At 36.1% G+C, this 27,948-nt stretch overlaps 2 protein-coding genes across 12 annotated transcripts in view; one reads left to right on the top strand and one right to left on the bottom strand.

The window, feature by feature from the left end:
• Positions 1–21,958, top strand: part of LOC134744092 (G protein-activated inward rectifier potassium channel 3-like) — a 31,777-nt gene extending 9,819 nt beyond the window's left edge. Inside the window, exons 1-4 of one of the 7 annotated variants that reach the window (XM_063677774.1) lie at positions 1,183–1,288; positions 12,040–12,339; positions 12,819–13,876; positions 21,705–21,958. In XM_063677774.1, the coding sequence (XP_063533844.1) occupies positions 12,164–12,339; positions 12,819–13,876; positions 21,705–21,943 (1,473 nt within the window). In that variant the 5' untranslated portion in view covers positions 1,183–1,288; positions 12,040–12,163 and the 3' untranslated portion in view covers positions 21,944–21,958. Of the gene's footprint in view, positions 1–895; positions 1,289–3,395; positions 3,511–12,039; positions 12,340–12,818; positions 13,877–18,244; positions 18,401–21,704 lie in introns of those variants that run through there. The other 6 variants (XM_063677773.1, XM_063677777.1, XM_063677775.1 and 3 more) reach the window with 6 other exon arrangements.
• A 1,594-nt stretch (positions 21,959–23,552) lies between these two features.
• The window catches only part of LOC134744085 (G protein-activated inward rectifier potassium channel 3-like), a 56,357-nt gene continuing 51,961 nt past the window's right edge, over positions 23,553–27,948 (bottom strand). For 4 of the 5 annotated variants that reach the window (XM_063677760.1, XM_063677762.1, XM_063677759.1 and 1 more), the window contains 2 exons: positions 24,280–27,447; positions 23,553–24,155 (listed from right to left, as the gene is read on the bottom strand). In XM_063677760.1, the coding sequence (XP_063533830.1) occupies positions 27,264–27,447 (184 nt within the window). In that variant the 3' untranslated portion in view covers positions 23,553–24,155; positions 24,280–27,263. The remainder of the gene's footprint in view (positions 24,156–24,279; positions 27,448–27,948) is intronic. The other variant, XM_063677761.1, reaches the window with a different exon arrangement.

A 27,948-nucleotide genomic window follows, 5' to 3' on the forward strand; every position in this document is an offset into this window, starting at 1 on the left:
AATATGTTTGTTAAATGGTTATAATTATTTTTTTTAAACTGTAAAAATGTTCGAAAGTTAATATTGTGCATGAATTTTAAATGTTGGTGCTATTGCTTTGCTACTCGTCAACAGATGGCGCTAGAATTCGTAATTTCAAAGAGGATATAAGTAATTTGTAATGTAACGAACATAGCTAACCCACAAGTGGTTCAGAGATGCGACTGTTTTAAGCCGGATCCTGAATCGTACTAATGAGATTCTCAAAACTGAATGATGTATTTTTTAATGTATCACCATGTTTAAAAAAATAAAAACACCGTAAGATAATCTGAGCATCTTAGGAGTATGTATTGTATTTGTATATGTAGTTCTCCACCCGCATTGGACTAGAGTTGGCACAATGGCCTTCCATGGGCCTACCTAATTCCTCTAAGTAGTCCATAGCTTTGTATCTGGAAGTGAGATGAATGTTTATAAATATTTTATCATGATAATGGTCAGATTGGCTCCAGCCATTTGTATTCCCTGATAATTACGATCTGAATGTAATCAAAGCGAGAGTTAAGTAGGTAATAGGTAATAGGCAGAAATTAAATTCATAACAAAGTGACAGGGGTGCATTCCACGAGAATGTCCTTACGAAACGCCGTTCATCTAATAGTTCTGAAAAGGCTGAGAAAATGATATTGGGTCTGGTAATATTTCATGACTTTGCTAACAAATTGGCAGTATATTCTCGAACTTTACGGATTTGATAGAATTAGCTGCCATACAAGGCGAAAACATTTCGTAAGGGACATTCTCGTGGAATGGCCCCAGGGTACAGTAGACCCGTTCGTGTAATTAAATATGTGTTCCAAACGCGAGAGTTTAAAGTGTTATAAAGTGACAAATATAATTTTTATCTTTCCAGGATTAGCTGTACCCACAATGAAACCCCGCAACATGAAAAAACACAGTGCGAGTGCAAGGACGATAATAATATTGTGACAGTTCAATTCGGACATTTAACTATGACCGCAGAGCGCAGTTCCTACGAGATGGAGATCCGAACCGACGAGAAGGAAAACCCCAAACCAGCCGCGGGAAAAATCTTTTACAACCCTGGAATTACTGAGGAGGAGACAGATAAAACCAGCGTATTTGACAGCTCGATGGTGGAGTCGCCAATGCTCGGGGCTGGATTTAGAGGCAGCGGGTTCCTCAGGCCGCCGCTGTCGTTGCACGCTTCGAACAGTCTACATAGGATCCCGACGTACAGCAGTTCTATTGGACAGAGCACTGTTTATAGACAGGATACGTGCAGGTAAATTCAATTGTATTGTAAATTTAACAAAACCAAATATTTTCTAAGAGCTGAGTCAAATTGAACGTGTAACATTTTAAACCAGTGAGAGTTTCATGAGAAAAAGCTAATGCATCATTTTTTAAAACAGTAAACTGAATTCCTCCAGCTATGGTTACACAATAACTAGAATATCTTAGTTTAGGTGAGACTATTATTCGAATTTAATAGCTAATTCTAAGGCGAACTATTTTCATAAATGAGAGTAAATCCCGAAAATAACATTGGTAAAGATACTTAATTACCCATTGTGGACCATAATTATTGTAGTATTTGATTTTAGTAGAGACGAGTAGTTGGGTGAGGTTGGGTGGTTTAATTTACGGATATTAAAATTATATTATAAATAAAATACACTCCTTACCTTTACCTCTAGCCAAGAGATGAATAGGTTAGGTAAACATTAAAAAATATTTTTAAAAGATCTATAGTATTCATCAAAATCTGACTGTTTTCTACATTGGAAGAGCCAATTGAAGAAATGTAACAACTTTTAATCTTACAAGTTACATCTAAAACCGAGTCGCTACGCTAGTGCAAAAATGCTATGCTATTTATATAAGTCATTGGACAAACATACAACGAGTTTTTTCTAAGAAAGATAACATGTTTAAAACAAATATAGGTTCACTATTTTGGCAATTAGGTGATATTCTAGCACACTAAGTTAAAAGTGGTAGACGTACCAATAAAATAGTGAAGACAGACATGTGTTTAAATTAGAACCGTGATTCAGATGCATCCGCGAAATTGTTACAGGTAGGTGTGTGTGTAGGTACAAATTTCGAACAAAACATCGAATTTAATCATTTAGGCCATAGATTAGTATATGTTATTACTGGGTATGCGTATATGTAATTGCGTACTATGATTCGCGGAAAATAATTTTAAAGGGTTCCGTGCCCAAAGGGTAAAAACGGGATCCTATTACTAAGACTCCACTGTCCGTTTGTCTGTCACCAGGCTGTATCTCATGAACAGTCATAGCTAGACAATAGAAATTTTCACAGATGATGTATTTCTGTTGCCGCTATAAAAACAAATACTAAAAAGTACGGAACCCTCTCGTACTTGTCCGGTTTTTAATTTTAAGAGTTTTTTTTTATATTATAAACAAGTCGTTTTGCCGCTTTTAGTAATTTATAGTAACAACAAAAATATAATATCATGTACCTAAGTAAATTAAATACTCATATTTTTACCTAGTAGTAGCATCGTCGTCAGGAGTAGAGGTCAAATGATGTGTAGTATCATTAATTTTAAATAAATCAGATTGCGTCGCGTGATAAAAATCTGTGATCTAGAGTTTTGAATGATTCACGGTTAGTTTCACTAGACTTATATTGACCGGGATATAGACCGTGATTACCTTTTGTATTATTTGTGAGCTCCCGATATTTCGACGCAGTTACATGCATCATGTTCACGGGTGACTGAAGATAGCGGGTGGGTGTCAAAGTTGTGTAGACAGCGCTCTGTCTACCCTCAACGCGCAAGAATGAGGGTAGACAGAGCGCTGTCTACGCAACTTTGACACCCACCCGCTATCTTCAGTCACCCGTGAACATGATGCATGTAACTGCGTCGAAATATCGGGAGCTCACAAATAATACAAAAGGTAATCACGGTCTATATCCCGGTCAATATAAATCTGTGATCTAGGTTAGGTTATTCTAATAGTTGACCCGAGTGAAACTGTAATAATCGCTATCGATAATTTAATAATTGAAATACGGTGTTATTGTTAAGGGTACGAGCCCTGAATCACCATCCTTGAAAGTACTATCTAATCAGTAAACTTAGATAAGTGACTTCACTTACTTATCGAAATAGTTTTGTTGAAATATTTATTTGCAATTCAGTATCCGATGTGATTGTTTAGTTTTACATTTTTCAAAAATAGTTATCCTGTTACATAGAATTTTTAATTAAAATCTTTGAGCGGCAAGCGTCATTTTGAAAAAAAAAACAAACCAGTGTAAAGTGAGATTTGTATTCTGAAAAAAAAAATTTTTTCTGGAATCTTCTGTGTTCAGACTTCAGTTTTTTGTGTCTTATTGTATAAAAAAACACGTGAAAAGTGACTGAAAATGTGTCGTAGACGTAATTTAGTGATAAGGTAGACATTATCGTTGTTGACCAAGAGTGCTCCAGTTTTGTTTGAATTAATCACCAGTGACAAGGTATAGTATGACTATAGAGTCATGTGGTTGTTTACTTGTATTGTTAATAATCAGACGAAATGACTGAAAACCTTAGGCAGTAAATTAAGGTTCATAAAACTTAGTCTCAAGTCATACGGTCGTGTTTATACCAGCAAGTTGAGTCAAAAACCTGTAAGAAAAGAACGTACTGCAACGCACTTGCAACCTCTGTTTCGACTGGTCGTTTGCCTTTTATATCAATGATATAGTCGAAGTTAAGCTCGCATTTCAAAACGACACGCTGAAATAACATGAAACTAGGCATGATATAAAGAAACATATATATCCACCTAGTATTATTTGTCGTTAGTAAAAATTGTAATGTCATGTTATATCAGCATATAGTTCTAAAATGAAAGCATAGCTTTGGTTCTACGGCAACGGCTATGTTCTCGTGATTATAAATAAGATAAAAATAGAAGATTGTTAACCAAGGGATGAAAGGCAGTCATTTCTGCCAAGGTAGTTTTGCGCTCGAACGCAATGAGAGCGCCAATAATCCGAGACTGATATGATGCCTTTTACCCGAGTTAAACTCTAATTTCATTACGAATACGAGAAAAGTAAAATGCATTTGTTTTTTTATACATGAGTAAGTATACATTTTTATAGTATTTCTTGAGGGTACTTTCAATTAACGATTTAGGAAAAAGTATTGTTATTTATGGAATGGGGGAGTTAAATATCAGAAAGGAAATTTAATTGTCATGTCTCATAGTAAAAAATTAAAAAATATCATGGATGGTGCAAGTGACCCTTAGTCGACTACGGTATGTGCATATGAATCATGTCAAGAGATGTTGTACAAATATGTTGAATTTAGACAAATATTACGATTTGATAGAAGATAGAATAGACTAGGAGGAAATTTTAATTTTTAGGAAAACAAAATACATAAAATAAATTGTAACCGAATACAATATTAAATTGAAATAGTACAAACTTAAAACGCCTCTTAGTAGGTAGTAAAAGTAAGAAAAAACGCCTCTTCTTTGACAGGCGTTTCGGCAGCTATTCCTACCTCTACCTTCCATAGCTATTCCGTTCCATTCAGACAACTTATTAAGAACGGTTTTTCAATATTCAATATTAAAAAATAAACGTGTTATATTGATGATGAGATAAGTAGATAATTAAATTATGAAATATGTATCTTTTTCGTATTCTTACATTAGCAGTAGGTTTTTATGTTGATTACGACGTTTAAAGGAAACTAATATAAACACCCATCAATAAGTAGTCATGAATTGGAACAAGGATAAATTTAAAAAAATTGGAAAAGTAAAAAGCACTAGTTCGCGAAAACCAACTTTCCGCACGCTAAACAGCTACGTAAAGTAGCACTTTTTGAGCAACTGTATTAAAAACTAACTTTACTAACATAAGCTATGTAACAACTAATATAGTACTCTAAGAACAAATTAAATTATTTTCTATGAAAATATTTTAATTTGTGGTTTTCAAGTAGACACACTACTATTTAAACTATAAACTGAAATAAATGTCATGCGGCCGCGACCACGACCAGTGAAACCTGTGTCGAAACGTCGGTAAATAAAGGTAACAAAATAAATTCGCGATAGACCCGTTTCTAAATGTGATTTAATGTGTTTAAACCGCGAAAGTTTTAAATGAAATAAATGTCATATACGAAGGTAAAAATGACCAAAGCCTCCAGTGTCCAGAGCTGGAATCGAACCAGCGTACCCCGTTTACCGGACAGGTGCCTGAACCGCTCGGCTATCCGGTCACGGTGGCATTGGTCGAAATTTCCAAGTATATGACAATTCCCGAAGGCTTGTGGCGCCCCTGGCCATCTCTAAGGTAGAACAGTATGGTTCGACCTTCTAACTGAATCAACTCGGGTGATTACGGGCTAGCGAAGAGAGATGGCGCTGCCATTAATGGAGGCGCCACAAGCCTTCGGGAATTGTCATATACTTGGAAATTTCGACCCATGCCACCGTGACTGGATAGCCGAGCGGTTCAGGCACCTGTTCGGTAAACGGGGTACGCTGGTTCGATTCCAGCTCTGGACACTGGAGGCTTTGGTCATTTTTTCCTTCGTATATGACATTTATTTCAACTAATATAGTGTCGATTATTGAAATACAGCAAGTGACTTATTGATGACGAGCAAAGTTATTTAATTTTATGAATACACAACAAGACGGCATCTCTTACTTCTTTTATACACCAGCTTACCCGAAGGCTAATTGCCCGAAGTGTCACTTTCCAAGGCGCATAAACAAAAAGGTAAACACGGGGAGACGCGCCTCTTAATCTGCCAAATCCACAAAAATCCTCAAACACTGATATGTGCCTAGGTAATCTTGATTAATCGTTTCTCGAGACATTTCCACTACGCGATGAAATTACCTACTCAGAAAAAGTAGTTTGATTTTTGCAGACTTAGGCTCTAAAACACCATCTAAATATTCTGCTAGTCTGGCTAATGAAAGTTGAACCTGAAAAACGCGGTAATTTCTAAAAATCTGTAGCAGGCGGCTCTTTGATTACAAGGATTGGGTAATTTTTATACTTTTTATGATTTCTAGAATATGAAAATTATAAAAAATATAAAAGTTATGCAATCCTTGTAATCAAAGAGCCGCCTGCTACGGATTTTTTGAAATTGCCGCGTTTTTTCAGGTTCAACTTTCATTAGCCGGACTCTATTTCACCTTAAATTTCAAACTAAGGGCAGTCATCGCGCGCGTCATGTTATAATTTAGATTATATAATGATGATGATAGGTGACGTACATAATCTTGTAGCTTAAGCCACTATATGGTTTATTTATTAATCTTTTTCCTCTGCATTTTATCTTAATAATTTTATTATGGCTCGTAAATTTAATAAATAAGTAATTTTTTTACAAATTCTTAAGAGGTGGAAGATTTCATTCTAATCTGTGTTAGTGTGTAAGGTACCTTGAGAAGTGTTTACTCCTAATAACCATATGTATGTAGGTACAAAAAGATTAAGACTTCCTGCCTTCAGCTTCAACATTTTATAAAGATACAAACAAACACCTTTAAGATTTTTTAAAACCTTTTTAAAGTATTCTCTGAGGGGTGAGTAGTGAGGTACTACATACTACATACTCACCACCGTTCATACTGAACAATTTATACTATGGAGCCAACCCCGAATCGCGAAAAAAAGCTGGGAGGCGAATTTTGAATTAAGATCGCTCGATTTCGTTACTCGAAAATCGGTGGAAATTAAATGGCTTAACGGCGAAATGCAAATTTATGAAATACGATCGATAGAAATTTGGAATCTAGTGGTATTGACCACTTGTTTTCAATTCTATTAGTAGAATTTAAATGCCTAGCCTAGTAGTGGAGATATTATTGAAATACACGAAATCGAGCGGTCGAAATTAAAAAACCGGCCAAGTGCGAATCGGACTCGCGCACGAAGGGACTCATTACGCAAAAAAACGACAAAAATTCTGTTTTTAGTATTTATTGTTATAGCGGCAACAGAAATACATCATCTTGGAAAATTTCAACTCTCTAGCTATCACGGTTCATGAGACAGCCTAGTGACAGACGGACAGACAGACAGACAGACAGACAGGTAGAATGCGAAGTTTTAGTGATAGGGTCCCGTTTTTACCCTTTGGGTACGGAACCCTAAAAATCGGCCACCTCTGCTATTCCAACATTGTCATTTTTTTGTGTTTTCCAGGTTGGCCCCATAGTGAAAGTTGTTCAGTACTCACATATTCCCTCCTCAGATTATGGTTAGGTTAGAAACATCAAGCAAGTAAGGTGCAGTATAATCCAGTACCTGCCCCTCCAGGGTCCAGCACGCGCTCGCCGTCACTCTTCATCAGTTACCACTGGCGTACACTTGTAATACACTTGATGCACTTGCCACGCGTATGCAAGTGCATGATTACTACGATTATCCTGTACGGGGGCGAGACCTACGTGCGAAATGGATCATAGACATCTGCGACACTACAACTGCAATGCAGTCGCGATCTTTTCATCATTTTTAAAGATAAAGATAAAAGATAAAAGACATTTATTCGTGACGATCACAACACAAGTACGAACATGTACAGACAACAACAGCAAGAAAAGAAGAGATCATCAAGTGTGCATCACGAAATGGACCCAACTCAGCATAATGCTAGCTATAAAGCCAGCGCTGGTCTTCCGTAGGGCCCATTCGGTGATGCCACGACAGAGAACACACAAAGATACATATTAAAACATTACAAAGATACACACAAAGGATTTTAGGATTCCGTACCTCAAAAGGAAAAAACGGATAGTATCACTTTGTTGTCCGTCCGTCCGTCCGTCTGTCTGTCTGTCAAGACCCTTTATCGAGAACGCGTGGAGGTATCGAGTTGAAATTAAAATCATATACTTAGGTCTACAACCCATTGAAGCTGTGAAAAAATCATGCTTCTAAGTTAACGTAAAAAAAAGATGCCGTTTATGCTGCAAAAAAACGTATATTTCGACACTCAATGGAAACAAAATTGATAGGGTATTTATTTAAACGAAACCAAGGTGGGCAGCACGTTACGTTACAAGGACGTGTTTAAGCGCCACCTCTAACTGCCTGCGGTATACCACCCTGACAAAGGGAGGAGTATGCTTCTCTGCTGGCAGATTGGCGTTCTTGTGTCAAAGCAAGCGTAATTAAAGAACTTTGAAGACGCTCGTCTCGTTGATCTTAATACGAAACGTGAGATACGTAAATCCCGGCCGAAACCCTCCTATAATTATACCTATAATATGTCTGGTCAACTTTTCTGCCCCCCCCCCTCCGCGATAGAATTTTTAAAAGTAAGTTCGGATTTGCAAGCCATATTAGAGCTCACGCTCGTAATCACCTATAGGGTCACCGTTGCCGATCACGGCATGGAATGGATAGTATACTTTATACAGAAATACAGATTGGCCGAAAAATACGTTAATAAATAATTTTTAAGAATATTTTTCTTGTTTGCACTACAATCATTTAACTATAATACAAAAAATGGCAACGTATTTTTGGGCCACCCTGTATGTTTATATGTATTGCAAGTTAATAAAAAAAATCTGTAAAGGTCCAAAGGTATAGGTAACAGTCTAGTAAAAATGTTAATTTTTTCTAAAGGATTATATAAATATAATATAGTGATTTTCAGGAAATTTAGGTACCTACTTATTTATTAGCAAAATTATTTGCAACCTTGTTTATTTGTTCAATCATTACGTATGTATCATGTCACCAAGGTGCTTATTTTAATATCACGACTAAAATGTCGCCGTATTTGCTCGATATACAATAATGTCGTGAGTAAATTTGTTTATACGGAGGTTTCGTGTGAATTAAGTGCACAGAAAACGGAAATATCACCGTGACGGAACTTAAATACAAAATATTGGAAATATTAAGTAGAGGAGAGACTTCGCCTCCTTATGAGTGTTCTACCGCTTGTACAATGGGCTGTGCTCTGAAGAATTGTTTGACATGATGCCAACGGCCGCTTTGTATCACCGCACCGCTCGCCATCGGCAGGGTGTTCATCCTCACACCCTAGCACCTAAATGGTCGCGTACTGTGCGGTTTAAGAGGAATTTCCACCCGCGTACGCTTCGGCTGTGGAATGAGCTCCCTGCCGAGGTTTTCCCGAGGGGCTACAGTATGGGGTTCTTCAAAAAAGGAGTGTATAGGTTTTTAAAGGGTCGGCAACGCGCGTGTAATATCTCCGGTGTCGCAGGCGTCCATAGGCTACGGTAACTGCTTACCATCAGGCGGGCCGTATGCTTGATTGCCACCGACGTGGTATAAAAAAAAAATACCTATATGAAATATAGGTAACAAAAAGTACCTAATGGTAAAATTAATGCTCTCCCTTCTTCTTCTTCTTCCTAGCTATACTGGATGCCATTTTTTAGGTGTGTACAAAATATATATACCTACGCGATTGTAGGTAGTGTAGGTACTCGTTTCTATGTTAAACTTTTACTATAGTAGGTACCATTTATGAAATCACAAACTTCGAAACTTCTTCATATATTCTTTATTCATGTAGTAGGCCTAGCAACAAGCACTTATGAATATTAGTTAAAACAAATATATTATCATCTTAAGCTAATGAAATCAGAGCAATTTATTGCTGTTATTATTATTATTCAGTTCAATATGTTATAAAAATATTGAACTATTATACAGATCCAAATCATAAAACCTCAAAAAATGTATTAAGATACTAGTCTAGAATGTTTTACGAACAGTCAAAATTTCAAAAAAAGTCTCCATACATTGTATCGAATTAAACTTTAGCATGGAATACCTTATTTTTTGCGATGTCAGGGTTGCTCTATCAAAATGTATCACCTAAAAAATTCACCCCGTAGTCCGTACTCGTATTTATCCCAGAGTCGTAAGGTCAGCTTTCCTTAATTTTCTTCTCCATTTTATTTATAGCACATACTTTATAGTATGAATTCCGTAAATCTCGCTTAATTACTTGATTATTTAAGTGTTTATTTTGGATTGCCGTAATCAATCAAACGTTTTTTTTTGACACTGCATGGAAAAAAAATTAAGTAACTTTTTGTTTTTCTGGAACGCCACACCCACTTATTGCTTACAATTATTATTTATATAAACAGCCGTATTTATTGATAACCAGTTAAAACTAAGCGTTTTATATACAGTAAACAGTGAATCAAGAATTATAAATAGTATATTGATAAGAGTAGTGTGAAGAATACATGAAAATAAAAGCTCATAAAAACTTCGAATACAATTTGTCCAGCAAACACTAACATATCCAATTTAGAATACAATATTTGGAACATTTGAGCCAAGTAGGGAACAGTTTGGGACTTAAAAGGAAATTTTTGACGGGAGTAGTTTGTTAATAATAAGTTTTTATATACTAAGTGTATACAGTTTAGGTTTACTAGGTTAGTTATAATTTTATAATATTGTAATTTAATTTATTTTAATGCTATTATATATATTTAACATTTATATTATATTGTATGTAAAAAAAAAAATAGAATACCACTGTAGGCTGATGTACTGAATCAATAACAAATAGTTCGCAAAAACATTAAATTATGTTACCAATAACATGATCATGTAAAGTGGGTGTGTACTGTAGGTATTTAAGGAGTATATAATGAAGATCGACCTTCGAAATGATCAGGAGTAACAAATTAGAGAGGGGGCATTAGCGGCCCAATTCGCACTTGTCAAATTGGCTATTTAATGAAAAGTTTGCGGCCATCTTGGGAAATAGAGGGTGTAGCGGTAGCGACTTTATAAATTAATAGAAATACATAGTGTAGCAGGTGGTTCTTTAGGGAAAAATATACTTGGAGGTAAAAATCATCTGAACCGCGTGCAATTTTAATAATTATCAACAAATAACTCTGATTAAAACAAATTGTACTTAGCTATTTATCTGCTTTTTATCAATTTCCCATACAAACTTTCACCCCCCCTTTTCACCCCCTTAAAGGATGACTTCTGGGATAAAAAGTATCCTATGTCCTTCCCCGGGACTCAAACTATCTCTATACCTAATTTCAACTAAATCGGTTCAGCGGTTTAAACGTGAAGAGGTAACAGACAGACATGCAGGCAGACAGACAGACACACATGCACACTTTCGCATTTATAATATTAGTATGGATAGATACATGGATCCTGGAAAGGGTGTAGCAAAATCTGAAGTTCACAATATCACAAAGTTCACTTATTGTACCTACTAATAATTAAAAAAATTCTAAATTGCACTTATAACTGAGTAACATATCAGAATGACGCATTACGCGATTTAGGAATCGCTCCGAAAATTCCTCGAAAGAACAGATTAATCATGTAATCTTTGATTCTGAAAACAGGAAAATGTTATTGTTAAATAGATTTTTATATTAAAGAGACAAAATTACTCCATTGTTATTGAAAACAATAAGGTGCGTACGAAATATGTAGTTATATGGCGCTTGAATGAAGCCATTCCTAAATAGAATACTTTATTACCTACAGATAATTATGTCATACATATTATATGCCTTAGATTCTAAGGAAGTAAATCGTTGGTAAAAAGTTTGAAAAATTAAAAATTTCAAAATATTACGACTAATATTATAGAAGAGCAGAGATACAGCTAGATAGATCAGTTTTTACCCCGTTCCTAACATCTGTTAAGTTCTACAAATTGTATAAACAAGTTCTATAATTTTAACAGTAGTTTACAAAGTTTATCTAGTGTATGTACCCATTTTATGTTTATAATGTTTATTATCCCACAATGGCATAATATGACAGCATATGACAGTAACAAAATTAAATAGTTAATTGAGTTGTTATCATAAATTCATTAAAAATACCTGTAATAAATACTTAAAAGATTCATCCAGAATAGCACCACCCTGTAGTTCCTTTCCGACGTCAACACGGGCACTTGCTGAAAATGATTTTCCGTAGTTTGCTGATAATTTTGATTAAGCATCTCGCGATACAATTATACAGTGTTTAGCGCGTCGTTGTGCGGAGCGGCAGTCGTGACCGCAGCATTATCGCGCGATGCTTCAGGAGCGCGCGCGCACGGGGATGGACCAGACACACGCCCGCCAGTGAGGCGCACACACCTGCCATGCACGCAGACCCCGAGTCCCCCGCCTGCCGCGAGGAGCAGCAGCTCCTGCCCGACGAATGGCTCAAGGTCAAGACGGTCCCCGCTAACGGGAACCTCTCCCCTGGGGTGTATTATCCAACGGCCAGCAAGAGGTTCGTCGATCCGCGCAACCCTGTGCCGTCGTCGAGTCCAACGTACTGTTTCGCTTTTTGTTTTTCGTCCCGCATCCCCTACGTGTTTCATGTTTATATATACTTGGGCACCCGAGCTCTGCTTGGATTCGATGAAAGGGTTTACATGTGTAAATGTGTACACAAATTGGCCCTTGAATAATTCGGGGGTGTTTCACGCTTATCACCGTGTTCTAACAATGAGAAAACTATTTTACTTAAGAGTTAAACAAAACTGGATAGACTTTCCCCCTTCGTTATCGGCCTATACTATAAAACTCATCGAAATCATTAGGCGCATTGCTCGTTTTATAGTATAGGATAATTAACATAAGATATTCTCTAAGTTTAACTAGTACACATTATCGACATTAACATTGACGAAGGTCGCCACCGTACTGACGATTGCAAGCGTGAACTAGGTATTCTCATTTACACACGCATAGATCATAACGAGAAGCCATTCATGCGAATAGTTGTAACAAGCCGTTTGTTCTTTACAGGAGCCGGTCACACAGGCACGGAGCCACGCGGAGGACGAGGCGGCGAGCCATCCTCAAAAATGGAGAGTGCAATATCCTCAAGTCAAAGATCTCGCAACGGCGACTGCGATTCCTACAAGACATGTTCACCACCTTAGTGGACGCACAATGGCGATGGACTCTGCTCGTTTTTACGCTATCCTTCATCCTCTCCTGGCTTGGATTCGCATTGATCTGGTGGCTAATTGCATTCACACACGGAGACTTAGAAGATAACCACCTCCCGCCCAACCAAGAAAGTTCAGACTGGAAACCGTGTGTGTTCAACATTTATGATTTTACGTCGTGCTTCCTATTCAGTATTGAAACCCAACATACTATTGGCTACGGATCCCGTACGACCACCGAAGAGTGTCCGGAAGCGATATTTATTATGTGCCTTCAAAGTATCGTGGGTGTTATGATTCAAGCTTTCATGGTCGGTATTGTGTTTGCTAAAATGACGCGACCGAAGCATAGGACACAGACTCTTCTGTTCTCTAAATACGCGGTCGTTTGTCAGAGAGATGGAGAGTTATGCTTAATGTTCAGAGTGGGTGATCTCAGGAAGTCGCACATTATTGGTGCAAGTGTGAGAGCGCAACTTATTCGGTCGAGAACCACCAAGGAGGGTGAAGTGTTGTCTCATTATCAAACAGAATTAGAATTGAACGCCGACGGATGCGACAGTAATCTCTTTTTCATCTGGCCGATCACTTTGGTGCACCGAATAAATGCCGAGAGTCCGTTTTACGGTGTATCTGCAGCGGATGTGTTACAGGAGAGATTCGAAATAGTAGTTATTTTAGAAGGTACGATTGAATCGACGGGACAGACGACGCAAGCTCGTTCTAGTTACACGACCAGTGAAATCATGTGGGGGCACAGGTTTGCACCGCTAGTGACGTACAACCGCGAGCGCCAGGGCTACGAGGTGGACTACTCGAAGTTCGAGGAGATTATGCAGGTGGATACCCCGCTTTGCTCCGCCAAAGAGCTGGACGAGTTCTACGGCAGCCAGACTGATCGCCGATCTATCGGTGAGTTCATTTTTCAAGTGAAATCTCGTGGTGTTGGTGGCTGGCTTTATATGCGACAAACTAATCAACAAAAGCTTTAACATGTATTCTGTGTTCTCTGTCGTCAACCTGTCAAAAATAGCCTAGTACCTTATCAAGATACCACACATATAACCGTCACTGCTGGCATACTTTACGTTACTAAAATAGGAGTTAACAGTCAGACGTCTGATGTTATCGGTGCTTTATTTATTTGGGGTCAGCTGGTGACCCAAAATAAATAAATGGGGTGTAATAAGTGGGGTGGTGGTGGGGTAATATATACTTTTACTATCATATGCTGTAATGATAGTTATGTGAGTCCCCTATATACTATAAAAAGGTAATTTTCTCTTTAACTCTTTTCTAATTCGGAGGTTATACAATCCTTGTGAATGTTTTTTTAACCTCGTAAGACCCTTTTCAAGACGACAAACTAAATCGAATCGGCGCTTGACGACAAGTTTATGGAAAAAATAAAACTGTATTACTTACAGTCCCTAAGAATTAAAAAAAAAAAACCATTGAGACTTGTACTGTTATAGGACGTGGGCTCGTTATTTCAGTGGTAATTTATTTAAATCTGATTAAACTGTATAAAAAATTGGTTATTAAAATTTTAAGTAAGTAATTAATTATTTGTGCCAAAACTATTACAGTCCTACGCGACGGTATCTTAAATTATAATTTTGCATCTGAACCTAATAATGTACCTATTTATGTTTTAATTTAAGTAGTGCAAATATGTTCATAATTTCATTCAATTAGATCATGTATTCACGTGCATGTCACAATGTCTACCTGCACTAGCTACAGTAGCTACTGTATTTAGCGCCGCACTGCATCTTGATTTGTTCATTGTTGTCTTTGAGTACCTACATTTATCTACACTTCACTGATCTGATTTATTATCAGTTGTTATAATCAGTGTAAAATATTTACTTTATTTTGTTTGACAACAATGTCACTACGAAGGATTTAATTACCATGGTACAGTCGCCATTAGATATAAAGGAAGCGGCCGAGACGCTCACAAATATCTTTTTTTTTTCTCATCTATGTTGAAAGTTGTAGGTCCTCGCTTTCAGTACGGGCGGCCTACAACTCTTATTACTTTGTTTCTATTTAACATTTACAAATATCTGAACACGCCTCTATTGTCAAGGCGTTAGAGTGCGTGTTCAGATATTTTTAGCACCTTGGCCGCTTCGATACATCTGATGGGGACTGTACATACTTGACGATTCAAAGCGGTATCTCCATATAGTCAATTTTGATCGAAAGTTAATTAAGCGTACTCGTGAGTACGAACTGATATTGTTCCTTGTTATAAGGTGTAAACAAGATGCTAACTTGTAGGACGTAATTTATTTAAATCACTTCAGTGGTTCGTGTTGTACGTAATTAGGACCTATATGCACAGTGTCGTCATTTTCACGTGATTCATTTACTTAGATTTCCGTAAAAATCAAAACGTCTGTCTGACAATTTGACACCTGACTCTGTCATTTTCCTGTCCATTTCGGTCGATAAATAGTGATGTTACTGATAACTTCAATATTTATTTGTGGGATAAGCGATGTACGGCAAATTTCCACTGTACCTAAGGTGATAATTGTCAGCGTTGTAACAAGGGCCAGGATTAGGATCTTTCCTCTCGTTGATTTCTTATTCACTTTTTTTTAACTTCGTCTACATTCCTACGACTAAGATTTATTTAAGGCAATAACTTTATAAAAGACGCTATTAACTTTGATTTTAGTAAGGGGACATGATAGTGCCATTTTGCAAATTGATTTTGATATATAGACAAAGGATCCCCCTTTCTGCGCCAGGAAGTTGTTCAGATTACGACGGCGTTTAAGAATATTGACTCCAATAAAAGGCAATTTAGCTCCGCTTACTGTTAACCAAGACTATTCTAAGTTTAAGCGTAACTCTAAAGACCATACTTAGGTTTGATTGCGGCTAATTATACTGTTCTTTTTCCATGCTCTGACATAAACAAATAGTATATTCAGAGGTGATTGGGGTGTAATGTTACTACATTTGCATTTGCATTTCCAACAGAATTTTCGGTCTTTGTTGTAAGTTTTCGAGATGAAAAGAGCCTTAATTTAATATGAAATTTTACTTGGATTTTATGAAATTTTTCTAGGTAGCTGTTATCTACTTGTTTTATGCTATTTCTGAGACTGTTATACTATATATGGCGGCAGACGTAGTCTGCCTAGGAATATCACACCTTGAGGTTTGCACGATATGGCTGGTGGTCGCTAGGCAGATCATGAAATGGCGGGGTTTCATGATCTGCCTAGGAATATCACACCTCAAGTTTGCACGATATGGCTGGTGGTCGCTAGTCAGATCATGAAATGGCGGCGTTTCTAATCTGCTTAGGAATATCACCCCTTGAGATTTGCACGATATCGCTGGTAGTCGCTAGTCAGATCATGAAATGGCGGCGTTTCGTGATATGCCTAGGAATATCTCGATATGACCGATTTTATAATCTGCCGCCGACATATACACTATGTACGTACGACATATACCCATTATTAGAAACGTCTACTCAATTATATTCTTATTTGTAATTAGATTCCATAAAACTAACCTCACTCAGATCCTTTTTCTTTCGTAATAATGGAAAATATGTAAAAAAGTAAACTCAAATTTCTCTTTTGCATACTCTAGCATTTAAAATAAATATAGATGTATCCTTTTAGCTTTGTTTAGGTTCTTAAAACATACGGAAAAGAGAAAAAGTGAGGTTATTTTTTTTGGAATCTAATTACAAATCAGAGTATAGGTTTTTGGTCGTAGAAGCTCGAATTCAGAAGAATGTATTCTAGTTTATATGCATGGGATTAAGATACCTAATTACCTATAGGTATACAAATACAAATTAATGATAATAATACTGATAACTGATCTAATTTTAAAGTTGTCATAATTTCGAATTAGAATAATAATAGTGCCATGTGTAGGTAAGGTTATTGATCTGCAACAGGAACATATTATCGACATCTTTATCTCTAACTTGACATGATGATCTTCTAGTGATACTCGGTTTGCGAATAGCTATAAAATAGATATACAAAGCACTATCATTTCTATGCTACAAAATGTGATGCCTCCTTAGTAAGTTATTATAAAGTAATTTCAGAAAATATGCCTTAAGTCACGGGTTCAAATTCCGCTCGCAGGTTAACATTTTTATCATTAATTTATTAAATACTAAGCATTTGCCCGCGACTTCGTCTGCGTGGACTTAGAACACCAGCTAAAGTAAGTATAGCGCCTGGAAAAATTCTGATAGCAATTCTCATTTGAGCATATTATGCACACAAATTAGCAGGCACTTCATTAATTATCTCAATTCCATCCCGCTTTTTACTTTCTTAAGGGATGATTTCCGGGATAAAAACTATCCTATGTCCTTCTCAGGGACTCAACCTATCTCTATGCCAAATTTCATCTAAATCGGTTCAGCGGTTTTAGCGTGAAGACACAGACAGAAAGACAGACAGACAGACAGACAGACTTTCGCATTTATAATATTAGTATGGATAGTATGGATTCGTAGGACGAAATCCTAGAATTTACAAAGTTGTGCCTACGTTTTTTTCCTGTGATTGTTATAATCATTTTTATTGATTTATACACATTTTTCTGCGATACTATAAAGCGAATAAACTAATATCTCCAATAGGTCACAAAGGTGTAGCGTTAATTGAACTGCTTTTTTTCTTATCTTTTATTTTCCTGTTCATTAACCCACGCCAATGCACGAGTATTAGTGCAACAGCTTCAATCTTGCTTGCCTAACAAAATATCAATTTAATTAACATGCCTTTTGTATTTTGCAGCTTTGTGTTTATATTTTTATAGTTATAATAAATCAAAATCACTAAATTCACTAACTGTGTTACTTAGAATGAAAGTTCATCTTAGAAATTGTGTATGTACATTTAGGTTCAATTCCTAATGTTGGTATTGTTGTAACAAACAAGCAACCAAATATTCCGGCCTATTTTCTCCTAATACAATCCTTAAAAATAAAATAGTTATGATTTAGGATTGAACAAACTCAAAAGTAGAAATTAGATATTGGATTATAGGTAGAGAAGTTTTGCTATTAATTTAAAAATTAACAAAATTTTAAGTTTTCCATTCCATTCTGTTTCTATCTAGTCCATGAAGGTTTAGGAAAAATTGGTGATGGAATTATTCTTACTAAATACGTTTTCTGCATCCTTCACTATAGTTAATTATATTTCTTATGTAACTGTTACACCTACTGTGTGTTATGTATCCGTCTTATATGTTTGTGTTTGTGGTGCCACACAGAAAACGCGGAACCCCTTGTCCTGAAGATGCCCGAGCGAACCCCGATGGAACCCAAAGCCGAACACAAAGATGGAGATTACACTGTTACTCTTTAAAATTGTAATGCTGTATCAGAAACGTATGAGTATCTAGCGTCTACTACTTATTTCAGGCGGTTGGTAATAATAATGAAGTTGAGTTTTGTGACTAAAACTAGTACTTTATATATACCGAATGTGCCCTGTAACCAGTGACGGATTTACCCTAAGGCCGAGTAGGCCCGGGCCTAGAGCGGCGAGATATTAGGGGCGGCATTCGGCAGTCCTATATGATGGGTGCTGAGAAAGGGGCGGCTATTACGTACTACGGGGCCTGGGGCCTAGGGCGGCCGACACTGCAAATCCGCCACTTGCTCGTGTTACGAGCAACAAATTAAACTTAGGCTGTACTCCTCAAAACCAACATTTGTTCAGCGGCTTTAAAAAAAACCTTTTATTTTGATTTTGAGAACACTTTAAAGTATATTCACGAATTTTGTTATGTTTATAGCGTGATAAGGAACGTCAATTACACTGATATGATATGACGGCGTACATTGAAGATAATATTTAATTTGTATGAAATATAGGAAGTCTAAAGTCTTCACATAATTTTTAAAAGTTGCTGAACAAATGTTGGTTTTGAGGAGTACAAGCCTACAGTTTAATTTATTTCTCGTGTTACAACAGGCCACACCCGGTGTTACATTTGTGTCAAAGCTGAGGAAAAAGGTCCCACTATGTTATGTAGTTTGGAACTACTAAGAACTCCAGAACATTTTTACTTACTTTACCCAAGCCAAGCCTTCAACCAGTCCTTAGCTGACCTATAATCCTACCAACCGCCTAAGTTAAACGGTAGACCGATAATGATATCTGAAAACTGAAAAACGATAGGTTGTTATTTAAAAAATGTATCTGTTACATGGGTACGTATAATAGCTGTAAAACAGTCACTTATCTTATTTATTTTACTTCCAATAGCATTCCGTGAAAATCTCCTAGTCAAGTTTAGGTTTAATAAAATGTAAAAAATGAATCTCACATACCTATCGTACAAGTAGATCACGAGGTCAATTCTTCAAACATTCCAATTACCTGTGTAAGATTTAAGTAAGAGTATAAAATATTGAAATGATGTTTACGTTTTTGCAATTATTTAATGTAAGTTAATTTGTGTATGTGACTATGTGTAGTTCAAGCATATCATAATAGTTTTATGCAGACGGATGTAATGTATAGTAATATTATGTACCTGCCTACTTATGATCAAGATATTGTATGTAAATAGACGAGATTCGAAATGTATGTTGTAACGTTTTTGTGTGTGTTTTATTTATTTATGCCTCTTTTGTTTTGCTTTGGCCCACTTTAAAAGTTAGGAATGACACCATAGGCTACAAATTTTACGTATTTTATCATCATAGGTAATTAAATAATATCAAAGAGAATTAAGTAGACATAGTGCTCACTCCATACATCAGTTTTGTTACCAAAAAGCAAAGATAGGTATAACTCCGTAATAGATGGATACAGTCTAAGGAAAAAACGTGCCTCGAAAATCAAGAAAATTTGATTCTCGTTCAGAGGGCGCTAGTAGTTTTGGCCTACAGTCGAATAGATGGCGTTGACGGTTTCGTTTGTTATTTAACAATTTTAACGCATATCAGTGAAAGAACATGGATCAAAATCATAAAAATAATTAATGCAAATAAAAAAAATCATTTATCTATATTTAAATACATTCTATCGTATTTTTATAAATCTTCATTTTTAGTTTTAAAGTGTGTCGACAGATGGCAGTGAATTTACTGGGGTTACAAAATTTACTATGACAGTACCGCTCTAGTATAAGTTACTCTATGCCAAAAAGACTATTATTTTCGTAGTCGACATCTAGCGTTAAGTAGCGGAATTATCAGTACACATGAAATATTGTTGCAAATAAAGCAATTACATGGTGTCATGTGGTGTCATTCTTGATTTCGCGCACTACACGATCTTATTAAATTATAATTTTCCAGTTTTTAAGATAATAGTTTTAGAAAAAATCTAAATTAATAGTGGGAAATCTATTCGAGTTCATAAATCAGACTTTTGGAAAGTACCCGAACCTGTGAGGACTCTTTTCTTAGTAGTTTGTTTTGACAGTTTTTATATATGTTACGATTTTATGCATATGAAAAAAAAAACCTGTAAGTTAATGTTGATTATTTAGAAGGAGTTGGGTAACATTTAGCTGTCCTCGTCATTCTCACATCCTCATGGGAATATTGAATGTTGTACTCGTGTATGTGCTGGTAAGTTTTTTGTACGTACTTCATAGCATAGATAGAGAAATAAGCAAGCTTAGCTTAGATACTTATTTCTCTATGTTCATAGTCAAGGATAAACTTATTTAAAAACTTCGAAATTCATAACTATAGGAAGTTGGACGTAATTCTGCACAGGAACCAACCTACACTATGGGTCTGTTGCACCAAACCGTCTGTCACCGTTAGCGTTCGCTAAATTTTATTGTATGAGAATTTTCATAATTCTCTGCTGAGTGATGTTGATCAGTCTGTCAAGTATAGTTGGTATAGTTGGTGCAACTGGCCCTAAATCTCATTTCAAATGTTTACTTCATGTTTTAACACAGGATCGATTTTTTGTTTGTTTGTAGAGTTTGATTCCCGTTTGCAAAACTACGACCAGGGGCCTATTGTATAATAAAATACAAGTTAACACTATTAGTGATTTTACATAAAAAATCAATCACTAATAGTATTAGCTTGTATTTTATTATGCAATAGGCCGCTGTTATACTACCGCTTTACTCGAGCTTTAACTTAAACCTTAAACTAGAACTTAAACGACCCATTTTCAAAATTATCCCTAAACTGTTATGTATATATAGGTAATCTTTAATAAAATAAAATAAACTGTTTCACTAGACATTTTGAAATGCCGTTAAAATTAATTACGATCATATATAGTGCATCTCATGGTAATTAAAATTAGCATAACAAATGCAACTATTACAGATAAGATACCTACCGATCGTGTACTGGCTGCCTAGCCAAGGTGACAATCGCTATCGCTTCGACAACGAAATGCTTTGTGTCTCTCTATCACTCTTCCATATTAGTGTAACAGTGACAGTTGCGTTTTGATCGCTACGGAGCGTAAGCGATTGGCATGTTGGCTACGCGGCCTGGTCTTCATGGGCAGTTCCATTTCACCAAATAGCACTGTTTAAATGCAACATTTAATTTTTAGATGACAATAAAAAAACGCTATTAGTATGCTTATAAGATTTGAGGAATTTCCTCGATTCCTCATAGATCTTATATCTTATCGTCAGAACTAGATTTTCCTAATACATGAAACTATACATTGGAACCAGTTCCTTACTACCTAAAATGGCAGTAAAAGTAACTCATATTTCCTTCCGATTCCAGGCTATAGCTCTCCCCTCCCCGATGACGTGATATACCGAAGTTCCCTCAAGGCATCACCCCTCGGCATCGCCGACCGACTGGTAGCCGAAGCCATCAGAAGGTCCAGCCTTACCCACCGACCCTCGATCGTTAAGTACCCACCGGACTTCTTCAATGGATCCGCTGAACCGTCCTCGTCGTCAAGTGAAGAGGAGAAGACTAAGAAAAAACGACAGTCGAAGAGGCTCAGTAATTGTTGATGAGGTTTTTAATGGATACTACTTTTAAACAAACATTTAGGAGATAAAATTGTATAGCAGTTCTATATTTTTAAGTGGCGCCACCTGTTGTTGAGTAGCAAAAATACGTAAGATATACTTCGCTACTATTGCTTGTGACTCAGCGCCATCTGTTGTCGACTTGCGAAACAATCTAAATTAAGGATTGTTACACACCGTGAAACCGTGAACCTGGGCTAAAATTAACGAGTGATCTTAGACAAAATAGACGTATAACGGACAATTCGAAGATTAATTCGTGGCTTGATGATTACCATTATTTAATTACCAACTAAACTCTGTTTTATTCTTTACTATTTTATTCTTTAGTGGGCTATAGATGTTTCACTACTTTCACGGTTTGACTTGGTTTGACGGTTTCACGGAAATCTTAGTTAAGTTAAGCTTTACTTCATTCATTATTTTTCACCTCAGCAGCTCGAACAAGCCTACTTTCGACACTCCCTGAAGTAAGGAAAGTGCGACTGTCCTCACTCCAGGGAGTAAAACAATAGTTATTTACGATACAAGTGCGAAAAAGAGGAAATTCGAAACGAGTGGCGATAAATTTAAACACGACCGAAGGGAGTGTTTTAAATCGACACGAGTTGCGAATTACCTATTCGCACGTGTATCGTACAACGTTTTACAGTACATATGGCAGTTAAAATTTTTGACATAGTTTCGAAATGTGCTAATTTACGCACTAGTGCAGAAAAGTAGCACCATATGTACTGTAAAGTAGCTTTTTAATTTAGTGTGGCCATAAACTGCCACTTTATACTTTTATTACTATATTTTTTTCTCTCTCTGTTTTATTCTATATAATTCGAAATACATTTTAACCTTTAATATGTTCTCACTACTGAGGTGAAAAATTATACCTGCAACACGAGAGCAAAGTTATTTTACATCTCGTGTTTTTGAGTCCCTCGCTACGCTCAAGATTCTAACTTAGAATTTTTCGCTTTCTCGGGACTCAAAATAAACACTCGCAAGAAAAACCAACTTTCCTCTCTTGTTGCACAAATAACTATTTCATACTAAATGAAGAAAAGTCATAGTTTACTATTAGTGTCAAGTTTAAACTCGAGAAAGTGTGCATCGCCACGAACAATACACCAAGAGGTGCCGTAATATTTATTTAATTATTCATTTATTCTTTTAAGCACAAAGTGCTATATAAAAAAAATACGAAGCTAAAGACTTTTTGTGGGTTAGGAAGAAAGCGTAGGCTAACTGCAATTCTGCACTCGACTTTGCAACGACTGAGTGTGGAAGTACCACTGTAACCACTGTATCACTTTTATAGGAATTTTACGTTTATGGTGTCGTTTTCTCACTTTGTCGCTTGCCAAGTCAGTGCAGAGTTAGCTTCGTAGTATCCGCCGCCAAATATCCACTCCCATAATATCCCAGACGAACCTAGCCGACTTTGATTATATTATTATAATCAAAGTCGGCTAGGTTCGTCTGACTTGTCTGACTCTTAATCTCGTGGCGCCTAAGATACGACTTTCCGTTGACGTTTCTTGTCTTGGCGATGAAAGGGAATACTTAAAAATTTGAGGATGTAAATAAAAGACGAGTGTATGTCATTATTGTATATAATACCTACCTTTCTATTCTGATAAACACTAGGTATCAGGTTAGGTAAGGCAATACAAATTCAAGCGTATAGCTACAGCGCCCGCGCTGTGGAGGCCCCTGTGTCTCATAGACAATAGAATAATACTTTTTAAATTATCCTAAACTTCCAATTGTGACTACAATTTAGGCAACATTATATGTATGCGCTTTACATTACATTTTATCATTATTTTTGGCATCGTAGATACGATTATTATTAAGCAGTATTATTATTCTATCGCCTTAACAACAGTCCATATAAAAATATAATAGTGATTTATTTTATACTATTGATAAATATATATATTTATAACTACAAAGGCTATAATCAGATGTGGCAACGGTTCTACAAGTAGCCTGAGGCACTTGTCCCATGCATGCAGAGCACTTGCCCCACCTAATCATAGCATTTCTAACACTTATGTTGTATAAATATTATAAAAATTGTCCCAATGGCAATACAAAAGCTGTATATTTCACTAGCAAATATATAACAGACACGTACTTTGTACGAAAATACAGATTATTGATTAGTTGTTATCACACTTCCATGTTCGATTCCTTACTTAGGTTGGTATTCCACCTTCTTGGTCCAATGTGCATTGCGTCTCACTCTCTCACTAAGCAAAATGTGAGATTCAAATCAAATACACATTGGACAAATAAATTGGACAGATGGAATTTCACACTTAGTTACGTAAAACCACACAGTAGTAATAAATTAATAAAGAGTGTCACCTTCTCGAAATAGCGAACTAGGTCTTTTATAAATCCCTAGATGGCGCTATCACTCGAGACTTATAACCGGCGAATCAAGTATTATTTATCTTTTACATGAAAAATAAGTCGTCGCGTCGTCGTATCGTTATTAACCATATGTAAACACGCCATGAAGTTTAATTACGAATACTAGCGATTTACAATTTTTATTAATTTACTATTCCCAGGTTTAATGTACAATATCTCAAATCTACATAATGATAATAAATTGAAAAAATCGTTATTTTCTCACCAATGTTTACTTGATTTACATTTAAGACACATCTAGTGAATACGACTGCTTATTCCATGTTAAAACTGCCAATAATTAACTGTGCATCTGAATTTGACTTGAAATACATAATACATAATAAAAAAAAGTAAACTTACATATCTAACATTAAATACAATGTTTTATTTCACTGTGTTTTATTTCACAGGGGCCACTGATTTGTGCTAATCAGACTTTTTAAATTCAAAGTTACTCTTCACTGTCCTAACCCGAGTAAGTTAATAAATAAGACGTTTTAATGTTATCTTAGATATTCTGGGTGTTCGAACATCTAATTTCTTTGGATACATTTGTGTTCAAGTGATATTAAATTTACATTTTTAGGACTCTACCAGACAGCTAAAAAAATGTCAAGACACTTCATCAAATGTGTCAAAAGAATGTAGGTAGACAGACAAAAACGCTCTGATTTTGGACCTACTAAACATTTTTTTCTGGTGGTTTGGTCAATCAAGGTTAAGTGTTACAACACGAAGTCTCTTCTTTTTTCCTTGCTCTACTGCTTAGTGTATAGTCAATGGAATTCGTGTCGAATTGCAATTGTTTAAGGGTATTCATGGTGATTAAGGACTTGTCACGCGTTTAACACACGCGAGTTCCAGCCTTCGGTTTCACGTTTTAAGAGTCCCCAGTAAGCTCGGTTCCCCATACAAACGTAGTTACGCTCTCATTTTAAAACGACTAGCTATTTAGATTACTTTGTACTTATAATAGGGTACAGTATATCTAGTCCTGTAATTAGTTTATGTACTATCAGATACCATAGTTAAAAAAAATACAGCAAATTAAAAATTTTCATACAAAACTTGTTTTTGCTCTATTTCGTTTGTTTTATAAACTGGAGCTGTATAAACTAATTACAGGACTAGATATACCTCATGTCATTGTATGTGCAAGTTTCAGTACAATCCAACACGTAGTTTTAAAATGAGAACGAAACACCGTTTGTATGGGAAGGTGAAATTCGGCCGAGCTTGCTGGGGACTCTTAGTGTTAGAAGAGACGAGTCATAAAGGCTGGTAGGTCTGGTAATTATATAACGTCGTGTACCTCATCATTATTGTATAGGTGACGCTATTTAGAGAAAAAAAAAACCCTCTAGTGTGCACTCGAAAAATGACAAAATTGTATTACTTTTATTTTTTATCCCTGAGTGGCGCCATCTACAACAATGATGAGTAACACGACATGAATAGATATTGTCAGTCTTTATTAATTACTTGTCCAGAAATAAGTTGTTTGTTTTGATTTGTGTATAACAAAGTATAAACCACATATTATTAATAAATCAGGTCAGGATTGCAAGAGTATCATAAAAACCACCATCCAAACGAAAAAACAAGTAAGTATCTCACACACTTACTGTAATCTTTTGGACCGTAATGCAACGGATTTCTAATATTTACTACAAACTGAAATAATCAGCAATTACCTAGGTACACATCTATCGTTAGTTCAACTACCGACAGTATTAATACAGACTTTATTCCTACAAACACGTTTGAAACACGCTGCGGAGCTTTTTAATTTACATGTCGCATAAAAAGACAGATCGTGATGTCATTTTACTCGTATATCTATACGTACCTAAGAAAACATAATCAGTACCTTGACTCTACCTAGAATTAATCGGTCATGATTTAAGGATCAGATATGTGATGGCTGTACACATACTACAGCTAACTATGTAATACCTAAATATTACGTAAGTCAAGTTACTGATTACGAAGAAGTAATCAAAAGTTGATTGATAGTTATCATAAAAAATTAAAGCTATTGTTGTAAATTAGCTCCGCAATTTTTGGACGCATTTATTCGAATAAATACTTGGTCTAGAAATTTTTAAATAAATTCACTCACACATTGTCTAATTTACAACATAGGAAAAAGGGAACTCGTTACTTTCGTACTCATCTCATACATAGACAATATAGCCACTAAGCAAATACGGATAGATAATATAGCCCAGCTACTGTCATCACGTTAATTGTACAAGTATGTATACAATTGTTTTTTTAATGTAAATGGAAAAAGAGAGGAAGACTTGCTTGGCACTATTTTTTACACAGGCACGCTGTGATGCATTTGCACATATCAGACAAAAATTAAGAGGAAAGTATGACAGAAAAGTCACTGTACCTATACTAAAAGGTTGCGTTTATAAAAACACAGTATTAGTAACATAGCATAACACTGAAGAAGTTACAACACTAATGATAAAAAATACATTTCATAAACAATTATTTAAAAAAAGACACGTTTCATGCGTGATCTTCGTAAAGTATCTTTGAAACGTGCATAGCTACAGAACAATCTAATTACCGTAATAATAAAAAAAGCTCCATTTTTCTGGCGGCATCATAATTTGAGCGTTTTCGTGGTTCTGTAGAAGTAGATTTTGATTGTCTTTTCGGTTATTTGAAAGAAATATGGAACCTCTACAAAATAACCGAAATTGCAATTAAAAATCTATAGTAACCATAATATATCCACGAAAATGAAACAATAGAATTAAAAATCCTTGTAGCTTCTTTAGTATTACGCACGACGATAAATTAAGTACTCATAGCGCCATCTACCCACACGTTCTCAGTACTATCGCTGCTGAAGCGGACTCTGTTTTTACCCCTGCGTGGGTGTTCTCTGTTGCGCGGTCTCAGCGGGGGACGAGGGGGTCCCGGGGGTGTCGGGGATCCCAGGGGTTCCGGGTTGCGAGGGGGTCAGGCCACGTCGGCCTCCGTCACAAGGATGGGGATGGTGGGGGGCGCCGCCAGCTGATTCGCGCTTGGCGATCTGCGGACATAGGCTGCGGATCAGTTACAATGAAGGTCTGTTAATACATTCTGAAAAACACAACAGAAAATGTGAATGTGAAATATCTAACTTTTTGATTTTTAGGGTTCCGTACCTCAAAAGGAAAAAACGGAACCCTTATAGGATCACTCGTGCGTCTGTCTGTCTGTCTGTCCGTTTGTCCCAGCCTATTTTCTCCGAAACTACTGGACCAATTAAGTTGAAATTTGGTATACATATGTTAGTTTGTGACCCAAAGATGGATATGTAACGTAAACAAATTAATTTTAAACATGGGGACCAATTTTGGGGGGTAAATGAGAAAATTAAAAAATAAAGTTTTTCAAACTATATCGTGTTACATATCAAATGAAAGAGCTCATTGTGAGAATCTCAAATATATTTTTTAATAATTTTAGGATAAACAGTTTAGAAGTTATTAAAGAAATTAGGCAAAAAATGACCATTCCCCCCTTTATCTCCGAAACTATTGGGTCTAAAATTTTGAAAAAAA

The sequence above is a fragment of the Cydia strobilella genome, chromosome 9 (genome assembly GCF_947568885.1).
Source record: "Cydia strobilella chromosome 9, ilCydStro3.1, whole genome shotgun sequence".
Taxonomy (NCBI): Eukaryota; Metazoa; Arthropoda; class Insecta; order Lepidoptera; family Tortricidae; genus Cydia; species Cydia strobilella.